The sequence below is a fragment of the Corvus hawaiiensis genome, chromosome 5, assembly GCF_020740725.1.
Source record: "Corvus hawaiiensis isolate bCorHaw1 chromosome 5, bCorHaw1.pri.cur, whole genome shotgun sequence".
In the NCBI taxonomy this organism is placed as follows: domain Eukaryota; kingdom Metazoa; phylum Chordata; class Aves; order Passeriformes; family Corvidae; genus Corvus; species Corvus hawaiiensis.
Genome location: NC_063217.1, coordinates 24232493 through 24256789, shown reverse-complemented (window position 1 = coordinate 24256789; position 24297 = coordinate 24232493). Strand labels below are relative to the sequence as shown.

General features: G+C 39.5%; 1 protein-coding gene across 10 annotated transcripts in view; it reads right to left on the bottom strand.

Annotated features, from left to right (window-relative positions):
- Window positions 1-24297, bottom strand: part of N4BP2 (NEDD4 binding protein 2) — a 62014-nt gene that overhangs the window by 18217 nt on the left and 19500 nt on the right. For 3 of the 10 annotated variants that reach the window (XM_048303135.1, XM_048303136.1, XM_048303134.1), the window contains exons 10-19: window positions 21911-24216; window positions 20438-20523; window positions 19684-19726; window positions 18450-18685; window positions 16942-17060; window positions 15484-15622; window positions 15193-15378; window positions 12858-13026; window positions 10925-11048; window positions 5952-10147 (exon numbers count right to left, since the gene is read on the bottom strand). In XM_048303135.1, the coding sequence (XP_048159092.1) occupies window positions 10102-10147; window positions 10925-11048; window positions 12858-13026; window positions 15193-15378; window positions 15484-15622; window positions 16942-17060; window positions 18450-18685; window positions 19684-19726; window positions 20438-20523; window positions 21911-24216 (3454 nt within the window). In that variant the 3' untranslated portion in view covers window positions 5952-10101. The other 7 variants (XR_007203537.1, XR_007203538.1, XM_048303137.1 and 4 more) reach the window with 6 other exon arrangements.

Genomic DNA, 24297 nt, shown 5'->3' with positions numbered 1-24297 from the left:
CCTGAGTTGTGCAAACAATGATCAAACGTGGGTTTGGCACCAAGATTTGGGTGCGGTCATCGCCATTCTTTCAGCCTCTTTTCAAGACTGATGCAGCTCCATACATTAAACCCATACACTTCTGAGGGAAGGCAGGCAGAGATTTCCCCACTTTCTGAGACCACAGCTTTCTGCTATCTCAACTACAGAACTATTCTTTATTACTTTTATGTTTTCCCACTGTGTAGAGGTTACTAATTAGCTCTTTCTCTGGGATATTTCTCTTGAGATTAGGTTGTCAGCAACATGTGCTCTGTGACAAAACTAACACTTACATACTTTATGATTTCTTGGAATCTGATACACAGAATCCAGTGTCCTAACTTCCTAGCACAATTCCTCCTGTGACGTCAGCGCAGAACTGGTGGACAATGTACAGGAAGAGCTTTCCTCCAGAGCACCATGAAAACCTACATCCCCTTTCTTGAAAGTGAAGCGTGCTTAGGAACTGCACTGAGGGTTACTTAACTACCCTGTTTCTCATTCTGGGACAGCCTAGCATAAAAGCAGTCACATCATATAATCATAGAATGTTTAAGGGTTGGAATGGACCTTAAAGATCATCCAGTCCCAACCCCCCAGCCCATGAGGAGGGACACCTCCCACTAGACCTGCTTGCTCCAGGCCTTAGCCAACCTGGCTTTGAACAGTGCCAGTGTTGGGGTGTCCACAGCCTCCCTGGCAACCTGTTTCAGCGTCTAAGAACTAATTCATTCTTCTTCCCCCAAATCAGGTCCTAATTCCAAAACACCCATCTGCCCTACTGAAGGAACAAGATTCTTTCTGTGTTTGCCTGGTTGTGGTTTTTTTTGCTGGCACTTTAGGAAGACATTTGCCACCTCACAGGGCAGCCCTGGGGTTGAGGGCAGACCTCTCCAATTGGCAGAAGCTGTTCCTGTCCCCACTGCCTGATTTCCTTTTTGTTCTCAGATTCGCTCAGCTCTGATTTTGGTCTGCCTCAAATAGTATGGTGTGTGCAGTGCTCAGAAAGTAAACCATGACACTCTTGATACCCACTGTATTTAACCCTACAAGCCCTTCTCCTGTCCTAGATGATAATTATAAAGATAATTGTTGCTTATGTCTAGCACCAGAGTTATAAACAACACATAGGAAGTGTGCTTACTTTGTGAAAAAAAGCCTAATTTTTAATATTTATTTTTATTTTTAAAGGGAGAACATGCAGAACATGCAAACCCACGTGTTTCTCTAAACTGTCTAACTTTTGCAGTTCTCTCTCTCCCGGGGGACATTCACACTTCCTTCCCCCACCTGGATCTAATGCAAAACTAACGCCAATGGCTTTGCTGTAACCGTGGAGGAGGCTCCAGTTGTTTTCTCTGTGAAGCCACTCTCCACCTGAGGCTGCCCCGGCTGCAGGACCAGCCTGCGGCCTGGCCCAGGGCTCAGAGCCGCCAAGGGGCTCCCAGGGCGGCTGCCCGGGCCAGCAGACGCTGGCGCCGGGAACCAGCGCCGAGGGAAACGCAGGTTCCTCCTTTGGCTCTGCCCAGGAGACGCCGGGCTGCGCTGCGTCGCAGCAGGGAAGTGGCGGAGGGAGCCTCTTCTCTCAGCAGCCCCGCTGCAGCCGCCCCGGGGCTCCCTCTCCCCTGCTCCCGCAGCCCCCGCTCAGCGCCGGTGGCTCCGTGCCCCGGGAAGCGGCCGCTCCGGACAGCTCCCGGCTCCGGGCCCGGAGGAATCGCCAAGCACACACCGCCCACACCCACGGCGGGAGCGGACACCCTGCTCCCCGCTGCCTGCTCCCCAGCGCCTGCTCCAGCCCCAGCCCCGCGCCCGCGGCCTCGCCCTGCCCATTGGTGCTGCTGAGTGTGCAATCGTCTCGTCAGGAAAGAAAACAAACCAGGCCTCCTGGCCCAGCTATGGCAGAAGCCATTTGAGTTCCCCTTGGAAAACTCAGCAATCTGAAGGTATCAGCCAGTTTTGTTTTGAATGTGCTTTTCACACTTGCTCCTGCTTCGAAGAAGGAGATAGGGATACTTATACTGCTCAGTCTCAGGCTCTCTGCTTCACCAGCCAGTTTCTCCTTTCCAGTCCATAAACATGAAAATGTCACCCCAAAATAAGGCTCAGAATAAGGCCTGACATAGGTGCCCTGACCTGCTCCCAAAGCACTGTCTTGGGGAAGCCCCCCTGCCAGGCAGAGTTCATCATCCCTCCGAGGATGTTCTTCTCTCTACAGCATATCAAAGTAGCTACTTTACATGGCTATCTTGATAAATGCCCAAACTTGTCTATATGGCACTGCAAGACAGTAAAAGGAGATAATCTGAAAAGGCAAGAAGGGCACACAGGGAAGGAAGACTACTATTACCCTGATTTAGAGGCAGGAATCCAAGGCAATGCCTTGTGAGTTAGCTGACACGGAGCAAACACTATTATGGAGAGCTCCCACAGACCAACTTCATGGAGCTACCATTTCTCTATTTACAGACCAAACTGATTAAATCTGTGGCATTGGCAGAGGATTTCCACTGCTTGCTTTCCTGGCCAGTGTGTATGACTAGCCACATATGTCTATGAAGGAGAGTCCTGTTTCTCAAGATAATACAAAAATAACATCAATCCATGCAGTTGCTTATCAAGCTTGTAGAAAGAACAACTATCATTGCAGCACTGCCACACTCAAATGTTTTACTGCCCCAAAAAATTAGAGATATCACATCCTAATCACACCAAGGAAATGCATCAGCATTTAATATTTTGCTATTACTTTAGCATTCCTCAAGTCATGTAAGTTTTTTTCTGGGCCATATGAAAAAATGTTCCCTACTCACAAGGAGTACCAAATCAAGTTTTAGACCCAACACAACACAGAAGACACAAAGCAGCTTAAGACAATAGGAAGGAAAGAAAGCAAGTTGGTGGCTTTTATCCTGTGGTCCTCCTCCGCCACAGCTTGAGTTAAAGATCACACAGCATGATAGCGTAAGAGTCTCAGGCCTCTGGTGGCACTGGGCATATGTAGCTGCTTTTCTCAGCCTTTGAAGAGGCAGGGATTTTCAGAATGTCCATTGTGGAATGGATGTTAAAAGTCCCTTATTTGTTCACCAAAAATCACCAAAACTGCAAGTCTTCCTCACCCCACCCACAAAGTCTGCAACAGAGTTTTTTTCTCAGTCAAGACAAAGATCTGCATAGCACTCTTAAAATATGAAAGCTACGTAAGTAAAGCTAAAAGAACTGAACGGTACAAAACAAGGATGCTGAGCCCTATCTACTACATTTAATTCAGCAAGACCTCTGAATGGTGTATGCCAGTGACAGGCTGCTTTGAGAGGCTGGTTCGGATAGATAGCACTGCCCTGCTGGAGCTAAGGGAAAGGGGCTGCCCCAGCAGTAGGGCCCCACCCATGCAGGGCTCCTTGTAACATGGTCCTGCAGCCCTTCAGGGTCTCTGGACACCTCTGCACTACCCACTCACCACTCAACAACTTTTCGTATCAGGTTTTGCAGCTCCATTCTACTGTTTGCCATCCTCTCAATTCACTGCCAGGCCCTTACTCTGTGCTACCGTCCATCCTCCAGCATAAAGTCCCTCATGCTATAACAGGCCTTTCTTCTTCATCACAGCAGTCTCTTGGTACTGCCTGGATCCAGCAGCCAGCCTTCCCCACAGCTCTTTCAGGGCCTGTGCCTGCACCTGGCAGTATGGCCTCTCAGGCATGGCCCATCCACATGCCTCCATAGATCTTCCCAATGTTCTTACAGTTTACAGATTATCTTCATGCTCTCTAGGCTCCCTCACCATCTCTCCCTAATGAATTTTCAGTTGAGGTGTGGGAGAGGAAGGCTGCAGACCAGATTCAGCACCTAAAGGCTCTCCAGCAGTCCCGGACACAGGGCAGGCTGGCCCAGAGTGATGAAGACTCTTGGATCCTCTGAAGTTCCTAACTGTCATTCAGGACAAACACAGGCAGTGTTCATCAGAAAGGTTCTCTGAGCTTCTCCTCAAAGACACTGCTTCCCTGATCCTTGCCATGTAGAAGCCACTTAAGTCAGTAGGAAAAAGGAAACTTAATCATGGCAACTAATGAAAAGCCACTGCTAGCACAGCCAGGCCCCCATGATGAGAAAGTCAACCAACATCAAGGGGGTCCTTCCCCATCAGGGTTTTCAAGAAGACTGTGCCACCAGCAACATCCACGGTGGCAGTGAACTTCACCAGACAGCACAATGCCTTTGTGTCAGTCTTTGAACAGACTGATCTGTCCAAGCATCCAATCTACAAAAAACAACCCAGGGTAGCTGATGGAGAAACCTCGACATACCATCTTCAAACCTGTGTGCAAAAATGAACTTGTCTTGCCCATCTCTAGCACAGAGCAGTAAGTACATTTTGAAAACTTACTCTACCCCACCCATCTGTAAAGAAGAAAAAAATCACCAAAATAATACTCCAAATACAGTATTTTCCCTCTGAGGAAGAAACGAACAGCACGTGATGTGTAATAACATCCTTTAGCACCTGTCATACAGAGAAACAACTCTGCTCTGGTAGGGGCACAGTAAGAATTGCTGCCACTATCACTCTGTGCCATTGGCAAGGGCACCACCTAATGTCAAGCTACCTGACATGTTCCACCAGCAGACACATTTAATTATGCTTGATTAATTTGAGCTAAAAACCTGTTAGTCTCAAGCCATATTTTTATTTTACCACACTACAGTTTTCGGTCTTAAATTAAAATAATCTTCCTAAGTAAGGACGGACTACAGTATCCTATTGCTCTTATTTAAATAGGGAGAAATCCCCAGGGTGCTTTTGAAGAGCAAACTCCCAGCTAAAAGCAGAGGGGTGCTCAAGACTATCCCAGCACTCAGGAAAAAAGGGCATGAACTGAAACAGAAGCTGGTAAGTCAGGATGGATTGTTTAGCAAGGGTAGGAGTTAAGCTGCACCAGACAGAAGGCAAGTCCAGCAATGGCACCTCCACTTTAAAACATCACAATTTGAGAGACCAATCTGGTCCAAGCTGGACCTTCAGCCACACTGCCAGAGCAGGCAGTCCTCTACGTAAGGAGCACACAACCAACCAGACATTTACCAGTGCTGTGGCCTAATAACTGTGGTTCAGGATTAGCCATGTCAGATCTAAACCAGCATCTGCCAAGCTTTCATGTGTTCCCAAAACCTGTTTTCCCTGCTCTCTTGAACAGCTTATGAGTTACGGCTTTGCTGTGGAAATGCACAAGCCTGACTTGTTTCTGCAGTCAACCCAAGCTGCAAGGCAATGAAGCCACAGGAATGATTTTGCCCGAGTCATCTCGGGTCACAGCAAGTTGTCCTGAAACTGAGCTAATAAAATAGGTTAGACTCCAGCCAGCACTTTGGTCTTGGGTGTCATTCCACACTTCCAGGACAATGCACAGGAAACAACCCGCACCTGACCAGAACAGGGCAGGCTTAGGAAAAGCCAGGATTCCTAGCTCTGTATCCACCACGGTACAACACTGTGCTTCCTCAGGATCTGGCCTCTAACTGCCCCTGACCTAAGGGCTCTTGCTAAATGAGGTCTATCCAGAACACTTCCCTCCCCCAAACTCCCATTGTTCCAGTGGTCAGACTGGCCCCTCCCCTTGACATACACCACTGCTCTCACTCTCTCACGAGTAAGCTGGCCTAGAACAGCATCTCTTCAGCTACTTCAGGCCAAAAAAAATCTGAAACCATGACCCTCATTTTCAGTAATTTGAGCATTCAGCTCCCACTTGCAACACTGAAATTCAGGCCACAAATCTGTTCCTTTTTATGCTTGCAGATGGTTGCTTCATCTCCCTACAGATGGTATCCTGAAGCCAAGCAAGTGGCTTTCATGCAAAACTCCAAGACTACTATTTGAAAAAATTTGATACAAGCTGAAACATAATTTTCCAAGGAAAGACAGAAGGCTATACTTGTGGCAAAAGTCTTTTATTAAACTAGATTTTGTAAATTCCTTTTCACATTAGAAATTCTAAATGCAAATTACAAAACTGTTTCAGTAAAAAACAAAATTATAGTTAACAGCAAAAGTACAACTTTATACAAATAAAAAATCATTTTTAAATTTTAATTTAAAAATAGAAATTTGTATCTTCCAATGTACTGGTCCTAACAGCTTTTACAATTGGTAGCTGCAATACTAGGTTTTTTCACATGCATATTCACATATAGTAATTTAATCCTCTGCAGTTTATTTAGCTGAAATAGCATGAACAGTTGGCCTTTGGTTGGGTTTTGAGGGGGGATGTACCACATGATATTAAAAGCAAAAGCCAAAGTCATTAAGCTATTGTTAAGGTATCCTGAAATATTTTTGAAAATAACATTTTTGCCCTACTACTTTCACAATCAACTGAAATGCTTTTCAGCAGTCACATTACTTCAGACAACTTTCTTCATTGCACCTCTGGCCTTTTTTTTACTCTAAGATCACTCATCGATGTTACACAAGCATTAATTTTGTACATTAAAAAATGATAATTCTCCTAAATTAAAACCTGGGATAACTATTAAAATGTTTTGTAAAAGAAGACACCAAAAGTCACATATTAAAGGCTACCATTTGTCACAATCACATGCTGTTGAAGAATAGAATAGAATAGAATAGAATAGTATAGAATAGAAAGTGGTACACAAAATAGGTATTTTAAGAGTTGCACATTATTTCAGAGTGCTGGTGGCAATACTGCTATTTTAAGTATCTTAAAATACAGAATTTACACGATACCTCAAGATTCTCATGGATTCTCACCAATGTAACTGCAAGAGACATCAGAAGGCTGGAACTTCTAAAATGTAACCTACCTCGAAATACCATTTTGAAGTAATTATATTTCAAAGAATTAATCCCAGAATACATTATAAAACCAGTCAGAGAAATACAAGAACTCCAGTGTTGTTTTTCTGGAATACTGGCAAGTAGCTGAAGGCATGAAGATCCTTACTAATAAAACTCTACTTATTTCCACTCTGTGCACTGATCTTCTGATCTATTCTGTATCCAGCTCAGCACAGCTTTTAAGCACATGCTTGAGATCCTTCAGAGGATCATTCTATTTTTTCTGAGTTGGAACTGCAATGCCTCATTTTGAGTTGCTGAAACTGATAGAGGCTCTGTCACTATTTTCAATAGAGGCAAGATTGGTTCTGCCAGCGTTATGATTTTAAGCCACCATCGCCATCAAAGTTCAGCTGGTAGTCAAACAATGTATGCTAGGTGAATGACCAATCTATACCAGGCAGGGTATTCAGACTGTGTTTGTGAACTTCAACCTGTACCCCAAAGGTGAATGAAAAGGAGAAGAGAGAAAAGTATTCCAAACTGCTCTTGAGCTGTGTATTTCTCTGCTGACTTTGACAGAGTGAAGCAAATTCTCCTAGCACTGGGTAGAGCCAATTTTACCCTGAACATTTTTAATGTATTTATCCAAACAGGACTAAGAGATGAAAAAATAATACAGAAGGACACTGAAGCTCACCAGGAACAGCTCCTTTCTGAAAAGTCCTAGCCTACTTCCAGAGACTGTTTATGCATTTTGAATTCTTTAATCTCTTTTGTCCCTTTAAGCTTGCACTTTTATCTTGCAGTGGTAATTTTGACAGAGGCTGAGGAAGTGGCGACTTCAAAAATACTCCTGTGCACATTGGTCAGAGCATTTTCTGGGGAAGTGAGAGTCAAGTGCCATCATCAACATCATCCACTTGCTAAGCCAGAAGAAGGCAAAAAGCTGTGTTTCATATCTCCAGGGTAAAGCTGTCAACTAGATTATGATGAACAGATGGGCAAGGCGACAACTTTTTCTGCTTGTCTTTTGAACTAAAACATAAGCTGTCTTTGTCCATGTTGGGAATGGTGTGAATATGCTGAGTGAATCAGGCTGCCTCCCAAAACAACCAGAAGTGTTGGCACTTCCTTGTTTACAGGCACATCTCTGTAGGGCTTGGGCACCCAAGCAGCTCAATACACAACAGCCACTCACGCCAACCAACAGGGATGATACTGCAAAGAGCTGTCCCAGAGAGCTGTAACTCCATTTGTTATAAACAGCAGCACTAAGGAAAACCTGTTCAGGAGCAGAAGGAAGTTCCCTGGTCCAAAACAAAGATCTTGGCTCCGCTGAGACAATTCTAGCATTTGCAACCCTGTACAGCTGATAGTCTGAACTACTGTCTTGAGGTCAAGTGCCTAAATGGCATCTCGGCCCACTGTGGGCACTGTCACAGAGGATGGAGTGTGGGCTTCACCACAAAGGACATCATGCAGTAGCAGAAACAGCTCTGCTAGTGCTGTTTGGGGACCACAGACCTTTTGTATTTCACCCAGTGGTTACCAGAGCAGCGCAGAGAGAAGGAAACAGAGAAAGGACACAATTCAGATGAGCTAACTATTTAAAAATATAAAACTTATTATGGCAGTCTATTATTATAGGAAGAGTCCCTTTGATTAAGTATTATTCAAGCTATTCTTCCACTTGAAATCATCAGGAAATGATTGTTGTATCTGTTGAAGCATGACAAACTCATTTTTAAGTCTACCATGCATCATAGTCACTGTATATGTATTAAGAGTAAATACAGATACATTCAGGAAACATCATGTCTTTCAGCTTGTCAGCAACTTATACGGACACATTTTCATGTGAAACCTATTTCTGTGGACAGCTTTTCTCACAGAAGTTCTTTGTTTATTAGTATTCATGCATACAAATTGCAGAACTTGCACACACATATGGATTCATAAACAAACTCTATGTGCATGTAGTTCCTGGATTAAATTTACTGAAAAGTGGTTAAAAATTAAAAAACTTCTCACATTAATCCTTAATCTATTAATATTATTCCTAATACACAACTCACACCTGTTCTGAAAAAGTCTTACAACAAAAATTCATATGCCTTTCAGGAGGCAAAGATGTAAATAAAAATAGCAATGCATTCTAGAAGATAATTTCTATTAAAAATGTGTTCTGATTGTTTACTGGAAACACTTGCCTAAATACAGATGTTTATATTTCGTTTTTGAAGGGTTTTGTTTGGGGTTTTTTTAGTGTTGTTTTGGTTTTTTACACAGATATTTCTAGATGGCGATGCAACACCACCAAAATCAGAGTAACTTTTGTACTCCCAGATTGTCCAGTTAGGAAATTACTACGGCAATATTAGCATTCACTTTGATATTAAAAATACATTAGAAATGTCTCATGATCGTATTTTCTACAAGGAAATCACCAAACAATACACAGAGAATGAAAACATCACTATTAGACATTTGTAAAGTGAAACGGTACTGCATTTGCTGCATTTAAAAAGCCACAAAGTAAGCAACTATTTTAATCCAGTAGGTGGATCTCCAAGAGACTGAACTACAGTATTGTGCCTTTCCCTTTAACTGATCACACTTAATCTGCCAAATTACCAAACACACAGCTGGCCCTAATGCACAGGCCTTACATGCACCTTCCTTCAATGTCTGGAGAAGTTTAGAATGGAGTAAGGATAATAGAACTGGTCAACCTATCATAACATAACCACTAAAAAGACACCAGACTTTTGAAGAAACCTGCAAATACTCAGCACTCAGATGTTGCCCAGTTTCAACGTCTCCTTTGCTCTTCTGAAGGGTTTAGCACGAAGTTCTGACTTACAAAATAACTTTGTACAAGTTATATGTTTTAAAAATACAGAAGCCACAGCAGTCAAAATGTGTGAAGGTCAGAAGACAGATTGGGTATGCTAAGAAGACAGTTATACTAAAAACTGTACCCTAACTTCCCTTAAAAACATCAGTATTTCTCAGCGAAATTCTTAATCTGCATTTCTGAGACTTCAAATCCTTTCAAGTGTCTTCCTTTTGCAGGTTCAAAAAAGGATCTATTCCACACAAAAATTTATTGGAAACGTACTGACAAAACCACTTGCTGTAAATTGAGACTACTTCTAATAAAATAGCATCCTTTAAAACAGATTACAAAATACCAGTGCAGTTGTTCAAAACGTGGGGATTTTCTGTTATCTGGCAGTCATCTGACACCTCAGTTTCTATATTCCTCTTTCCACAACTCCTCAATTCAGCATGACTTTCAAGCAGCCTGGTTTTATTTCTGTGAACCTATGAAACAAGAAAAGGAAGCTTGAACACGTAAACTATATGCAATTCCATCGCCTTCAATTCTCATCAAACATATGGAAAATGGTAAAGTTCTCAGTCAAGTATGTGTGCATGTGAGAGTCAGGGAATCAGCATTATGTCCTCGGATGTTACTCTGAAGGAGGATTTTACAGGGTCTGGAGTTACGAAGATCTGACAACAGGTGATGAAGATGAAGATTTGAGAAAAAAAAAAAAGCTGCTCAATATTCTTGGTTATATTCATTCTGTTCCTCTACTCCTGCTCCCCTTTCATTCCCTCTTCTTTCAAAATGGATTTTCACCCTTGTATTCTGTAGAAGGTAACAAGGAAATGGGAAGTCATTGCTATTTCTGAGTCTCACCTTCATGCTCACCTTCCTACACTGCTCTATATAAAAAGCAGCAAACACACTGATGCCAGCCTAGATGTGCTAAATTGCTATCCCTCATAAACTGAGCACAAATGCAAGTATTGGGAACCAACAAAAAGCAGGATTAACAACTTTTCACAGTAAAGCTAGCCATCTTGAATGGAAATAATTAATTAAATAATATAATTAAATAAATAATTAAACTATCTCAGAGGAAAAGATCTAACCTTTAATAGGTGCTACACAACTGCAGTGGATTTGTGAAACAACGGACCTGCCCTAATCTATGTAGTAGTTTAACAGTATTCTAAAACTAAACTTCAATTTTCAGTTAGTTAAATGTGGGTTAAGAAAAAAATTTATCAGTAACAAAAATCTAAACTCACCTGAAGTTGTGGCTTGTGAGGTATCTGATAGCTGCTGGTCTGATGCGAGCGACTCCTCCCTGACTATGGCTTCCTCTTCCCGTGATAACACTGAGATAGGGTTTACCACCAGTCTGCTGGTACTCTGCAACAGCAGGAATTGTAACGGTTAAAATTTTCCTCAGCAGAGACTTGGCATTCAGTATAACCCTTCCATGCATTCTTCTGAAAACTCTCACTAGTCATTTAGAGCTTTGTTTTCCTGTGCTGGTATGTATATTTTAGAGACAAATAGCAATTTTCCCCCATTTTGAAAAAGTCAAACTCTTCAAATCTAGATTGCTTGCAATACACATATTGTGATCATCACAAAATCCTTCTAATTTCATAGAAGCTTTACTGTTTCTGTCATCTAATATTCAATTGGAATTTACATCCTGTGATATAAATTGCAAAATTAAAAGAGGTGGGTGTAATATACTGAATTTTTAAGTGGTATTTCTGTATTGTTTCATGTTTTATCTTAAATTAATGTGAATAAAGAAATAAGATTTTATTGAATAAAGAAATGAACAAGAAAGAAAATATAAATCCAGTTTTTGACACTTATGTCACATTGTTTGGACTATCTTCTGCTATGCTGAAGCATGGAAATCAACAGATCAACACATTCCATGAGTTTTATTAGAGCACCTAGCCCTGCTAACAAAAGAAACAGCTATCTTCCCAGAGATAACAGCAACCTAAACTGATGAAGAGTTTGAAAAAGAGGAAAAAAATAAACTAAATTGGATTCTCACAACAAATCAAGATTTGCCAGTTTGGAATTATCAGTTCACACGACATCTTTCTTCAACTACTCTCCCCCCACCATAACTTTATTTAGGTTTTATATTTATTTACTTTTAATTCTGCCTGCAAAAAAGTTCCCAGTATTGATCCTTCTCCCATGTATGTACAGTGACATTAACTTAATTTTTTTTAAATTTAGGTGAATGGACTAAACAGACAGCCCCTACTATCAATTTGAGGATTCCTGCTTTAAGTGCAGCTCTGGAAATTTAGTTCTAAAAAGCATTAGGCTACAGTTTAAATTACACAAATGTCATTGTAGGAATAGCATGATAATGGAATTTAATTCTCTCTGATGCATATTGAAAGAAAGAGTTATCTAAGGCCTCACTGAACATTTTTATTTATACTCTGTGGAGTAGCTGATTCAAAAAATCAGGTTTGTGCAGCAGTACCTTGCATAAGAAAAATTTCTTATTAAAGCATTCCCAGTGTGCTTAAATTTAGAGGGTAAACTAGTAATGCAGAAAATGTCTCTTTTTACAGCATGAACAGTCATGAAGTACTTGAACACTACACTATGAGAAAAAATGAGCCCTCAAGCAAAACTGCATGAAGTGACATTTCTGGAAGCAGCAGTATTCTGATCTCAAGAGATGTTGCGAACAAACTGATACTGAAGGTTCTGCAAGGTAGCTCAAATCACACACTTTCATGTAGAAGTTGAAGACAATATCATTGTGGTTAAAATTCCAACACAGTACATTTTCTTTTAAGATTATAAAAGCAACACAGTTGTGACAAAGCAGTGCAATGGTGACACATATGTTTGCATCATTACCTCAGTTAAAAATGTTTGGAAGGATAGCCCAAGTATTCAATAAGAATAATAATAATAAAAAAGATAAAACAGAAGGAAAAAGATGACTTACAAAGAAGTAGGGGGAGAGGGGAGGACAGAAAGCAACAAGAATCATTGTCATGTCAAAGAAAAATAATTCCACCGGGGTACTTTGAAAACAAGACAACACAAAGCCTAGTTGTTTTTAACATACATGTTATTAAAGTACATTCATTCCCTCTAATATTGCCATGTATCATGATTTCTTAATAGAAAATGAGAATAATTTTTAGGAGGCAAGAATTATTACCTAAACCCTACCTTCACTTTTTTCCTGCAGCACTCTGGACAACTGATTCACAGCTTCATCCACGTGGAGACCATGCAAATCCAGCACATTCATAGGCAGCAAGGAAGTATTTATTCTCTCAAAAATTTGCACAGCAGCAGCATGGTTGGCTTCTTTCATCTTCTGCTCATGAAGCCGACCCTTTATTCATAAGCACAGTGACTATTATACACCGAGAAATAATCTAAGCTCCACACTGGTTTCAAAATGACAGCACTGGCAGGGTGCTTTTAGTTCAAGTTTGAAGCAGTAAAATTTATAATTCTAGCAGAACTTCTGCAAGAGGCTCAGTAAGATCTACTCACAAGAAGATTTCATGAAATCTGTTTGTGAGAAACTACTCAAAGCTGGCACAAAGACGACATTTTAACAAAAGCCTTACAAGGAGAAACAAAAGGCAGAAAAGGCAAAAAATCGTAAGGTCTTTACAAAAGCTAAAAAGTTACACTCCATGCTGAGTTGCAGATTTATTTTCCTAACAATATTTTTATTTTCTGCAAGTATTTTGCTAAAATTATCGTGAAACAGTGTCAGAGAAACTGCCCAACAGATAAACCTGCTGACTCTTGTATTTGAGGTTAATTCTTCCGAATGCATTCCCGAAATTTCAGACAAGACAAGGGTAAACATTTTTAATAGTTGCCTATAATCTCTTCTAATACTTTCAGCATCTTTTATGACTGACAAGGTCAGTAAGTCCATTCTGGAATGAGGGCAAAGAGCAGTACAGTCACCTTACAGAGTGAACAAGTACCAACTCCTTCCTGTGAACCTTGCAATGATAGTATCTGAGAGACTGAAGCAACAAATTATGTCGTTGAAGATCTGTAGGCACAGTCTGAAAAGGAATGGAAGTTTTAACTCCAGGTATTGGACTGACAAAGGCTCAAGAGAACAAAAGTGACAGTCTGTCTTAAACTTTCTTAAAATGGATTATCTGAAGTGCATTAGTGTCAGACCAAAGACAGCAGCTCTGTAACTCACTTGCAAAGGATTCCCAAGACAAAGGCCATCAAGCATAAAGTATTTTTTATGAATAAAGGTAGCTTGGTTTGCCTTTTTATTACCTAAAAGAAAGTATATAATAAATAAATTTCAATTTATTTACAATAGATTGTATTTGTTCTTATGGATAAGAACAAAAGTAAGACAGGACTTGAAATTACATTTCTATTTAAAATCCTGCACACCTTTGTTTTGAATCTCTCAAAACCTCAAGAATATATGAATATAGAACATAAAAGGTTCCTTATAAAGATTGATAATCAGTATTTCCTACATGCACAGTAACAATCTAAACATTTAGAGTTATACCACTTGCAAGAAAACTTTTTTAATAAGCAAATTCAAGTTATTTATTATTACATTTTTGTTCTGTCATAATACAATTCAAGTTTAGAATTAGATGCTTCTACAATGTGAATTCTTATGAAATTTTTATATGCTATTAGATCAGGGAAAAACTACAGCCTTTGAAGATATTTGTAACAGAATTTTTAAGAGTGGTGTCAATGGAGGAGTCTCCTGTGAAGGCACCAAGAAACCAATGTAGAGGAACTTTGATTACAAGAACAGTTGATACTTAAAACCAAGAGTATGATCAACAGCAGTGATCAGCAGTATTCAAACGGGTACATACTAAGAAATGTGCCTGAATGCAGACCAGAGAGCCTGTGCTCCAAGGCCAGAGCACACAAGACTGATCAGCAGCACATCTACACTCCATAACCAGATGTATCGTGAAAAGCATGACATACACACCTCATTTATCCCAACCCAAGACAGACTGTAGCCATAAAGATAGTCAGAATGAAGAAGCGAAGACAGCAGGCAGCAATCTTGCCCAAGATTTATGGAGGATGAAGCAAAAGATGACATCTTAATACCTGACTCCTATAAAGTACAGAAGATGTGTCTAAAAACAGTTCAGCACCAACATACACAGATGATTCAAAAAAACGTTTGTAGCAGTGCATGTCACACTCCAGTGAACCTGGCCAGACCACTTGGACACAAATCTTGGTGTTTACAAGTATGTGATGTGATGTGAGAGAGATCTAGGACAAAGGAGCATGTGTGACTAAGCACTAGACCTTTCATGACATCTTGCACCAAATTTGGTTATGTTAGCTTCCTGTGCCAATATCATTACTAGTGAATTTACTTGTGGTTATTTACAGTGTAACACACAGGGAACAGCGACCAAATTCAGCAACTCTAGTAGGCATGATGTTTTCCTCATCAGTTCCAATTCAGTGTTTAAGCACCTCCCTAAATTCAGACAAAAAGCACAGTATTATTGTTTACCTGATGCGCATAAAATGCTGCCACAGGCTTCATACCCATGCGATAGGCCTCCCCAGCCTTCTTCAAACATTCCTGTCTCTTTTGCTGGTGACAAAAAGCTTCTGCTCTTAAATCATCATATTGTGGATACTCAAAGTCTTGAAACATTTCATTTAAAGGCTCATCCTCTTCCTTACTTTTTTTTGCCTGTAGGAATTTGCATTGTTGATGTTACGGATGCATTGTAGGGTGTTTTCATTAGCACAGTTTTGGCTATGTTTGTAACTATGGCTTAAAAAAATATATCAATACCTTCTTCTCACGGTTCTTTGCAGCATTGTTGGAAGAAACAATTTCATTTTGCTGAACATTTTCTTGAGCTATAACTGTTTTTACAGGATCTGCCTCCAGAACGCAGTTCAGAAACTGTTCAGTTTGTTCTAAAGAGTAGCTGTAAGGGATAAATAAAATCTGTGACTTTAGAAATATATTAACAGCTGCTATATTTATCTAAATTATTACAAACCTTGATATTGTTACAGAAATAGATTACAATGAAAATAAACACTGGAATGGAATATTTCAGCTTATTGCAGAAAGGCTTGCAGACTCCTTGCAGTAGGGCATTACCGGCATCAACACACATGCAGTCTTGGTTGACTGAAACATAACTGAGGAGCACTTGAACATTAAAAGCAAGATGACATACTAAAGTAAATTGCATCCTACCTTAATCAAAGACACATTAATAAATGCTGCTCTTTGGGCTGGATAATATAGTTCATCTTAAATCTTCTCTGGTCAGGGTTAGATAGTTCAAACTAATTTAAAGCTAGCTCAGTTTCCTGAAACCCTAATGAATCCTTGTATTTTTACTCAAATTTTGTTATCAAATTTAATTAAGTAAGACATCAGCTGCCATCACCTTTCTAATAAGCCCTTTTTCTTCTTTATCCTTGCTGTTTAGTCAGGTAACAAGAGGAGACTGATCAAAAGTAAAGACAGACTTTGGGAAAGGCAACACTATGAAGACAATTTAGAATGTGAAAAACGAGATGGTTAAATGTTTGAGTTATAGAAATGGATGAAGGATATATTTAAAACAGGAAAGATTTTTATAACAACTTGAACAAGCAGCATGACTGACAAGTAGGTAGGCAAACCCGCATGTAGAGACTGGCATTCAAATGGCCAAGGATGAAAAAAGATGTTTCTCTTGAAAAAAAAAGTTCACTTCTCAGAAACTTGGATTTAAGAAGGCAGACACATATCCCAGAAATATAATTCAGGAGAGAGAAGGAGAAAGTCAGCAGGAAGAGATGGAGAGATGGCTCATTCCTTCAGAGCTGCTGTAGTAATCAGGAAAGTACTCACAGGTAACATCAGGTGATGGTAGTGTTTTCCTCTTGGGCAGATGCCATTTTCTGTGAACCGACTATTACCACACCCACTAATTTCTCCCACTAGATTTAAACCTCAGCTCTAGAGAAAATATGCAGTTCCACTGACAGTGAGTCAGTGGTCAATAGCCAGAGATATTCTTCTCCCAGTGAAAGACAATGCCTATTCCCCTCTAAAAAGAAATGAGTCTAAACTGAGAGTTTTTATACCCTTTTTACCTTTAAGACCAGCTAGTTTTGCCTTTATTTAGGCTAACAAAAAGTGCTAGTTTGGAAAAAGCCATTTTTTAGTAGTATCTTAACTCTCAATATTTACGACTGTAACTGTTACTGAGTACCATTTTTACAAAGAAGTAAAAAGATTTCTTACTTGTTGTCCCTGAAGACATCCATTAAGAAATTTTGATTAATAGTTGGAAACATCTCAAAAAGTTGCTTTTCCTTTAGTTTAGCAGCACAGTCTTTTCTAGCTGTAGAAGGAACACGATTCTACCCAGAAGACAAAAGAAATATATTACAAGTTCTCGATTAAAACAAAATACAGTAAAGGTGGAGCCAATCTAACTTTACCATTATTTGTTACAATTTAAAAAGTATCTACTCAGTATGCACCCACAGCAATGACAACATGCCATATCAGCCTGCCACACTGATCAGCATAAAGTACGGACAGGTGACTTGTATTATACGCCACTGCAGTACTCTGCAGTCTTTTGAAGTAATGCAGCTGGAGCTCCCTCATAACTTGGACAAAGTAAAAGAAGTAGTTTTTAGGAGGGATTTAAGTTTTGGAATTTATTCCCTGCTAGTCCATCTAGTCCAGTGCTAAGCTTGTGCAAAGTCCACCTCTTTTCTCTATACTGAGGGCCAGGGTTTGAAACAACACCTTATTATTAAGCAGCATAAACAATTTTGGTCTGGTGTATCTGAAGCTGTGTCTGTAATAACTATTCTAATTTGTGAAGTCATCTGAGAAGATGACATAATTATAGCTTAGAATAAATTGGACTGATCATTCAAATTATTTAGATTTTTTTTAAAAAAGGAAAAAAGTGGTCAAAATACAGTCAAGCTCCATTAATCGAAATTGAAAATAAAGCTGTGGACATGACAGTAGTTGTTATCAGTAGGGCACATACATGCAGTTCAAAGAAAGAATCCACAAGCCATTTTCAAAGTACAGGCTAATGCATCCAACTTTGTACACCAGTTCAAAGCTCTTCTACTTTAGGACAGCTGCTTATCGGAGACTTTTACAAATAAGAACGCCTGTTCTGAACATCGGTGGGGCAGTAGAGGGCAGTATCAGGCACAAGCCAAACAGGCAGGGTATGGGAACTCTGTGTGGAAAACAAAGAACTAGTAAAAGTCTATTAAAGATTTACTGTTTTCTGAGAAGTGGGTACAGAGACTTGTTTGAGATTAACCTCCAGTACTTATTTTAATGTCTCATCTCTTAGGAATGTTGTGGGTTCTCCTTACAAAAAAAAATATTAAAACCAATTCAGTACACTTCTAAACAAACAAGGCATGAAACCAACTAAGAACTTTTTTTTGGTATTGCAGTCACAATAAAAAGCATGGAAGATCACACTGATCTTTGGTTTTAGCTGAGCAATCAAAAAACAATTCAACCAAACACAAATGCTAACCTGCATAGTGAAATGCAGCACAGTCTGTTTGTGAAACAATCAAAAGGACCATCAACCACAGGCAAACTCCTGTATCACAGTAATCAACAATACTAACTGGCATGCATTTGTCTCACAAATTCAAGCTGTTATTAGCAGCACAGGGTTGAGTCACCAAATAAGACATACTCTATTTCACTAACAGTAATCAATCTAAACAACAATAACAAACTGGTGCTATCCATACCAGGTCCTGTCTCTCCTGCATCGCCATTTCTTCAGAAATTATTTGCCTGAGAGAAACTTTCTGAATCTGAGCATTCCAATGATCCATAAATGGAAAAACGTCTGATGCTGCTGGGGTTTTCGTCTGTATATCATCAGATGTGTCTGCAGCCCAGCTCGTTTTTTTCTTCTGTATTTTACTGTCTGCATTCTGAGATAACAGCGCTTCTGAGTCATCTGTATCTATCTGCTGAATCACTGTAGGACATTCAAAAGCAATAAAAGTAGGGTGACAAAACATTTATTAGCATATATATACATGTAATGCCAAAATAATTAAGACAAGTTCTTCAACCTATACAGTTTGAGTTTTGTTAAAACAAGATTATTAATGCTAAAACAGAAACCAACACATTGCTTTCACCTTCTTCACTTCCATCTTCCAAAGACTGTCTGATCATCTTTATCTATTTTGTGAAACAAAACGATCAGACTTCCTCACCAAATTTTCAAGTGCTAAGACATTCCTTACAGCTGTAAACTACCTTGCACATACATTAAGTGGGGGGGTGTTTGCCTTCATAAAAGAATCATTGACTCATATTATGTTTACCTGCCTTTCTTCTACAACTTAAGGACAGATGCTGAACAGTCTGGTTCTGTGCCTCTATGAGTTAATGGCAACAGCACTGTTTGGTCACTGAGTGAAGAGTTTGCACCCACATTGCAATCCAAATCTGCAGTGGGGTTCTGCCATAGAGGGTCATTTCTTCTGGGAGCCGAATGAAAACCAGACTGCGAAAGATGTTAACACTTTTTGAACAAGGCCTCCACCTTCCTGCTAAAATCTCTGACAAGACCAACATGTGAATGTTGCATTCTTGACCTCCCTTATTCACCTGCAGAAATCTTACTCTGCTAGTAATTTCCTGCCTGCTCCTTTTCTTGCCACAAAGATTACAGAAGTCCTACCAAACAGCTGTCTGCTTCAGCTAGAGCTTCTCTTAAATTTTCTGAATGACACAAAATTATAGGCTTTATCTGGAACTAGTGAGTCTGCTTATAATTAACTTCCCTCCCCTCCCCCACACCTCCATAAGAGATTGGTAAATGGATCCAAAGGCAATAAAGTTTAGCTTAATAAGTCCATCATTTTTCAACAGATGGAGTATTTGCAACCTTAAGTTTCAAATAATTAAATATTTTTATAATGGAAAATTAAGTATTTTTACAATTAAGAGAAATACACAACATACCTTCTGCAGACAACTTACATGATTCATCTCTCCTCTGACGCTTCTAAATAAAAACAGTAAAATCATGAATGTTGTACGTTTTGAATTTTGCAGGAAAACTTTGCAAATGTTAGCATCTAATTAAAGCAGTTTCAAAATAAGGTCTCACAGCACTTCTCAAAGATTAAATATTTTAAAAGAAATATATTTAGGAAAAATAATTATGAAGTGAAATATGTAAGGTAGAATTATGCCAGATTAAAACACATCAAACCAGAGAAACGTGCCCCGCTGCTAAGACTTCATAGCCTTAATTATATAAACCAAACAAAAATTTTGCCAAAAGGCATTCCGAATTTCAGAAAGCTGTGAAGGGAAGGAACACAGGTTAGAGAACTCATCTCAATTACTGCACACGGAGATGTTTTGTATAGAGAATAATTCATAAACTAATTCTTTTTACAGGTTAAAAAAACAGTAAGGATTTTTGGCCAGTGGAATTTTTCATCAATCTTGTAGTGAAATTGTGCACTACGATCCCTCTTTTTAAAGAATCTTGTTTCCAAGATGAGGCACTCATGACATCCCTTAAAATGTCTTTCAATAGCTCCAATGTTTACAACATACCGATATATTCCACACGTTTTACAAACTACTATTATATTTTATCATTGTTCTTGCAAAGATAACACCTTTAGACCAAGACATACAGAGACAAATGGTCTGACAAAATACAGGCATGCCACACCATATCATAAGCAAGAAATCTACTGACCAGAATAGATTCTTTCCATTTTTCATGAATCACTTTTGCCAAATTCAGATCAATATGAACCACACAATCCTCAACAGTTAGTGATCCTTGTGGAACAAAGAGAATATATTCATTAAAAGCATTCTATAAAACTGATGTAAGCAATTAAAGTACAGTAGCCTAGACTCATTAATTTTAACTCTGGAGATTCTACATAAACTTGTCATGCATGAAAAAAAAATTCTGAACAAAAAAAGCATTCTACAGAAATTGGTTTTGGGTGTTCAGATGCTCCGAAAACATAGGAAAGAAACAAGTTAACATTAACCGTATATTCTTGAAATATGACTACCTGGATGACTGTATTTTTCCTCCAGTTTTCTGTTTTTCTAGCAGACCCTTCTTTTACAAAGCCATTGTTAATTGAAAACAACAGGTTCATCCACAAACTTGTGATTCCCCCTATTCCATTGCAATCCACACGGCAACTGCTTTCCTTTACAACATACCCACCATAGCCCAACAACAGTCACATCCCTCCTTTCCAACACACAGACTCAGAGAAACAAACTCCAACCATCCCCCTAACTCTAAAGGAAAGGGCAAAAATTATGATGGTATCATAATAAAAGCTCTTTTTCCTAAAAAGGGTGTTTCTCACCCTTTCAAAAATAAAAAAAGCAAGAAGTATGTACACATCAAATAAAAATATAGGGCATATTTCAGACACAATATAACACTTTCCTGCTATAAAACCCACACTTTTCTTGAGGAGGTAGGCATGTAAGGCAAAGAGGCCTGCAATCAAACCCCCCAATAAGTCAGGTATCCAGGGTTTCACCTCAAGTAATCTTCAAGATCAAAGATGGAAACAAGAAAAAAAGGGAAAAGTGTGGGGAAAAATAGAAAAAACATCAAGCTGTATATTCCTTCTATTTTCTTTTTTCCTTTTTCTATCATTCTTTAACTTCTGAGATGCATATTCAAGCTGCTTATGGCTTCCTTAACCATAATTTGGCAGCAGACTGGTCTGTTGTCATCTTTTAAGTATACAGCCACACTTCATCTCCCTTAACCATTCATTTTCTTGTTCCCCAGCTTAACTGATGCCAAAAGGTTTTTTCCCCTTTCTTCTTTCCTAATCAGCCACAATTGGCATATTCCTTATTACATAAATATCTCTTCAGAGTTTGACTATAAGCTCAAAGGCCTGTTGCTCAGAATGCAAGTAAGTCAACATATCTTCTTTTTATTTTGAAGTATGCGCATGTACAAAAAGACAAAGGCAGAAGGTAGCACTACTGCACTTATATTTTATGCCATGTTCAATTTCACTTCTGCCTTTACAACAACAACCAAGAATACCATAAAGAATTATGAGAATCTATTCCCTAAAAATCAAGCATGAAGGGAAAAAAGCACAGGCAAAGAAAGAAAGGCTTCCTACCCAAATAAGTTTTTTTTCATAAAAACATGTATATAACTACATCATACCTGCATCAATGCCAACAGGTCCAAATATCTCTTTCAGCTGGAGTGCCAGTTCAGGAGGCAGTGTTAGTTCTAGGCAATCTATACTTAAGGCTGCATGTGATGCTGGTATAGGGCTTTGTCTCTTGGCTTTAGTTGCAGCCCAACTTGGAGTTTCAATTTCTTCTTTATCACATATCTCCCTGGAACTCTCCTGAGTTTCTTTATCAGTCTCCAGTTCTTTATTGCTTTTAGGACCAACCAGAGGTGCACAATCCATTTCCAGTAACAAACCAGTCCCTTTGGAATTTTCTGCATTGCTTTCTGAAGGGTTATTGTCACTTTCATTATTTAATTCAAATTTTAAATTGGTAGAAGTTGTGTTAGGATCAAGAGGCAAACCTGCATCAAGTTGTGAAAGTGATGGCTTATTTTCAAGAGGACTCTCACTCTCTCCCTTTTGCTTTCCTGAAATGGACAGCTCAATGACACCTGCTGCTGAGTTGCTCGTGTCAGTTCTAGGGGCTGAATCCACAGAATTTTTCAGTTCCGCTGAATTATCCAATGAGGTTGCAGTGAATGAGTCAGATGCACCAGCACTTGTCACAGTTGTCTTGGTAGCCCTACTTTCTGCAGTGCTGAGTGATGAGTTCTTGCCTTCTGAAACTTCAAAGCTATCACCAGTCCCAAGTACTTGTGGGGTTTGCTTGCAGTCTTTGAGATTCTCATCATCATTTGTACCTGCCTTGAAATCAAGGTCTGCAACCACTGGCTCAGCTTCCCTTACCTGAAAGCATTCAGTATCAACAGCTTTACGTAACTTTTCATCAGAGTCTAACAGCAGACCTGTGGCCCAGTCTATGTCTTTGTTACATCTTTCATACAGATCTTTCAGAGCTTCAAATGAAACAGACTCAAAGAGCTTACAGAGCGTATCTAGTTCTTCAGACTCATCAATATTGATAAGCTCACTTTCCTCCACGAATGTACTTTTATCATACGTAACTCGATAGGGTATTTTTTCCTGGGAATCTGAGGCATTATCTATGTCTTTGGGTTTGAAACCATCTAGCCTGCCATGCAACACTTTTGCTGTCTCAGGAAAAAGCATTTTATTTTCTAATCTCCACAGGAGAGCAAAGTCCTGTGATTCAGTCTGTGAATGGCTACTTTTTTGCCTATGTAAGTTTGTGTCCTGTTTTTCTTCTGCCGCATCAAGTTTAGACAAGTGGTCCTCTTCTCTGGGATGTGGCAAGCTGCTGTTTGTAAAAGTGAGGGCTAATTTGTGATGTTTCCTTGTTCTCTTACTTTCCTGGGTTTTTTCCTCACTTACTGTTTCACTAGCTACTCTTTCCTCTTGGTGCATAGGCAAACTCCTTGTATCTTGTTGCTCTTCAGTGTTCACAGGTGACCCATGAATCACATGAACAGTTTCAAGAGCATTCATATTAATGTCACCTTCAGTATTTCTATCTTCATCAGACTGATTTAAATGTGTCTTTCTCATTCTCCTTGACCTTTGTTGTCTCTGTTCTAATGAGGCTGAGACAGGCCAATGTCCTAACATTTGCAATTCTGGTGTAACTTTATCTGAACTAACAGAGTCACAGCTATAGGGCGGATTTTCTTCCTCATGTCCTTTCTCAACAGTACATGTCCTAGGGAGGCTTACTTGCTCTTTACCTATCTCAGAATGCTGCTGACTGGGAGTTTCACCTCCCTTATCACTCTTCAGAGGAGATTTTTCTAGTCTTCTAGATCTTTTGACTCTCTGTCCCATTGTTTGTTCCACAGGCCAGTCACCCAGGAAGTTTAGTAGTTCTGGTTTTCCTGATGTGTCAAAAGCCAAACTGCTTGGTTCCACTGTGTTAGTAGTTTGTGTTGGTTCTGGTTCCATACATATTTCGCCCGACTGTTCAACTGCAGTTTGAACTTTGAGAATGTTGTTATCACTGTGTTCCTCAGCTCCACCTGTGTGTAAGTTCACAGTCTCTTCAACTGGGATCACATCAACCTCATCCATTTCTGTTTCAGTATTTTTTTCTGTTTTTAATCCCTTTTCTTCTTTCTTCTCCAAGGGCAGCTCTTTTTTGATGCAATCTGATAAATTAACTTCCAAGTCATCTTGAACAGTGCTGTTCTCAGAATTATGTTCCACTGAGTTGTTTTCCATTTCTTTTTCCTCTTTCTGAAAATGCTCAGGATCAGAACTACTTTCTAATGTTACAGAAGGACTGGGAGAAGTTTTATCAACTTCAGCTAACTCAAAAGGCTCCACCTCAGAAGCAAAACATTCTTCTTCCTTTACATCAGAATGTCCCTCTCTCTTTCTGAAAGACAAATTGGAATGAAAAATAAACCCATTTCAAACTTTCTTAAAGCATTTGTCCACATTTTTAACTCCAGTTAGA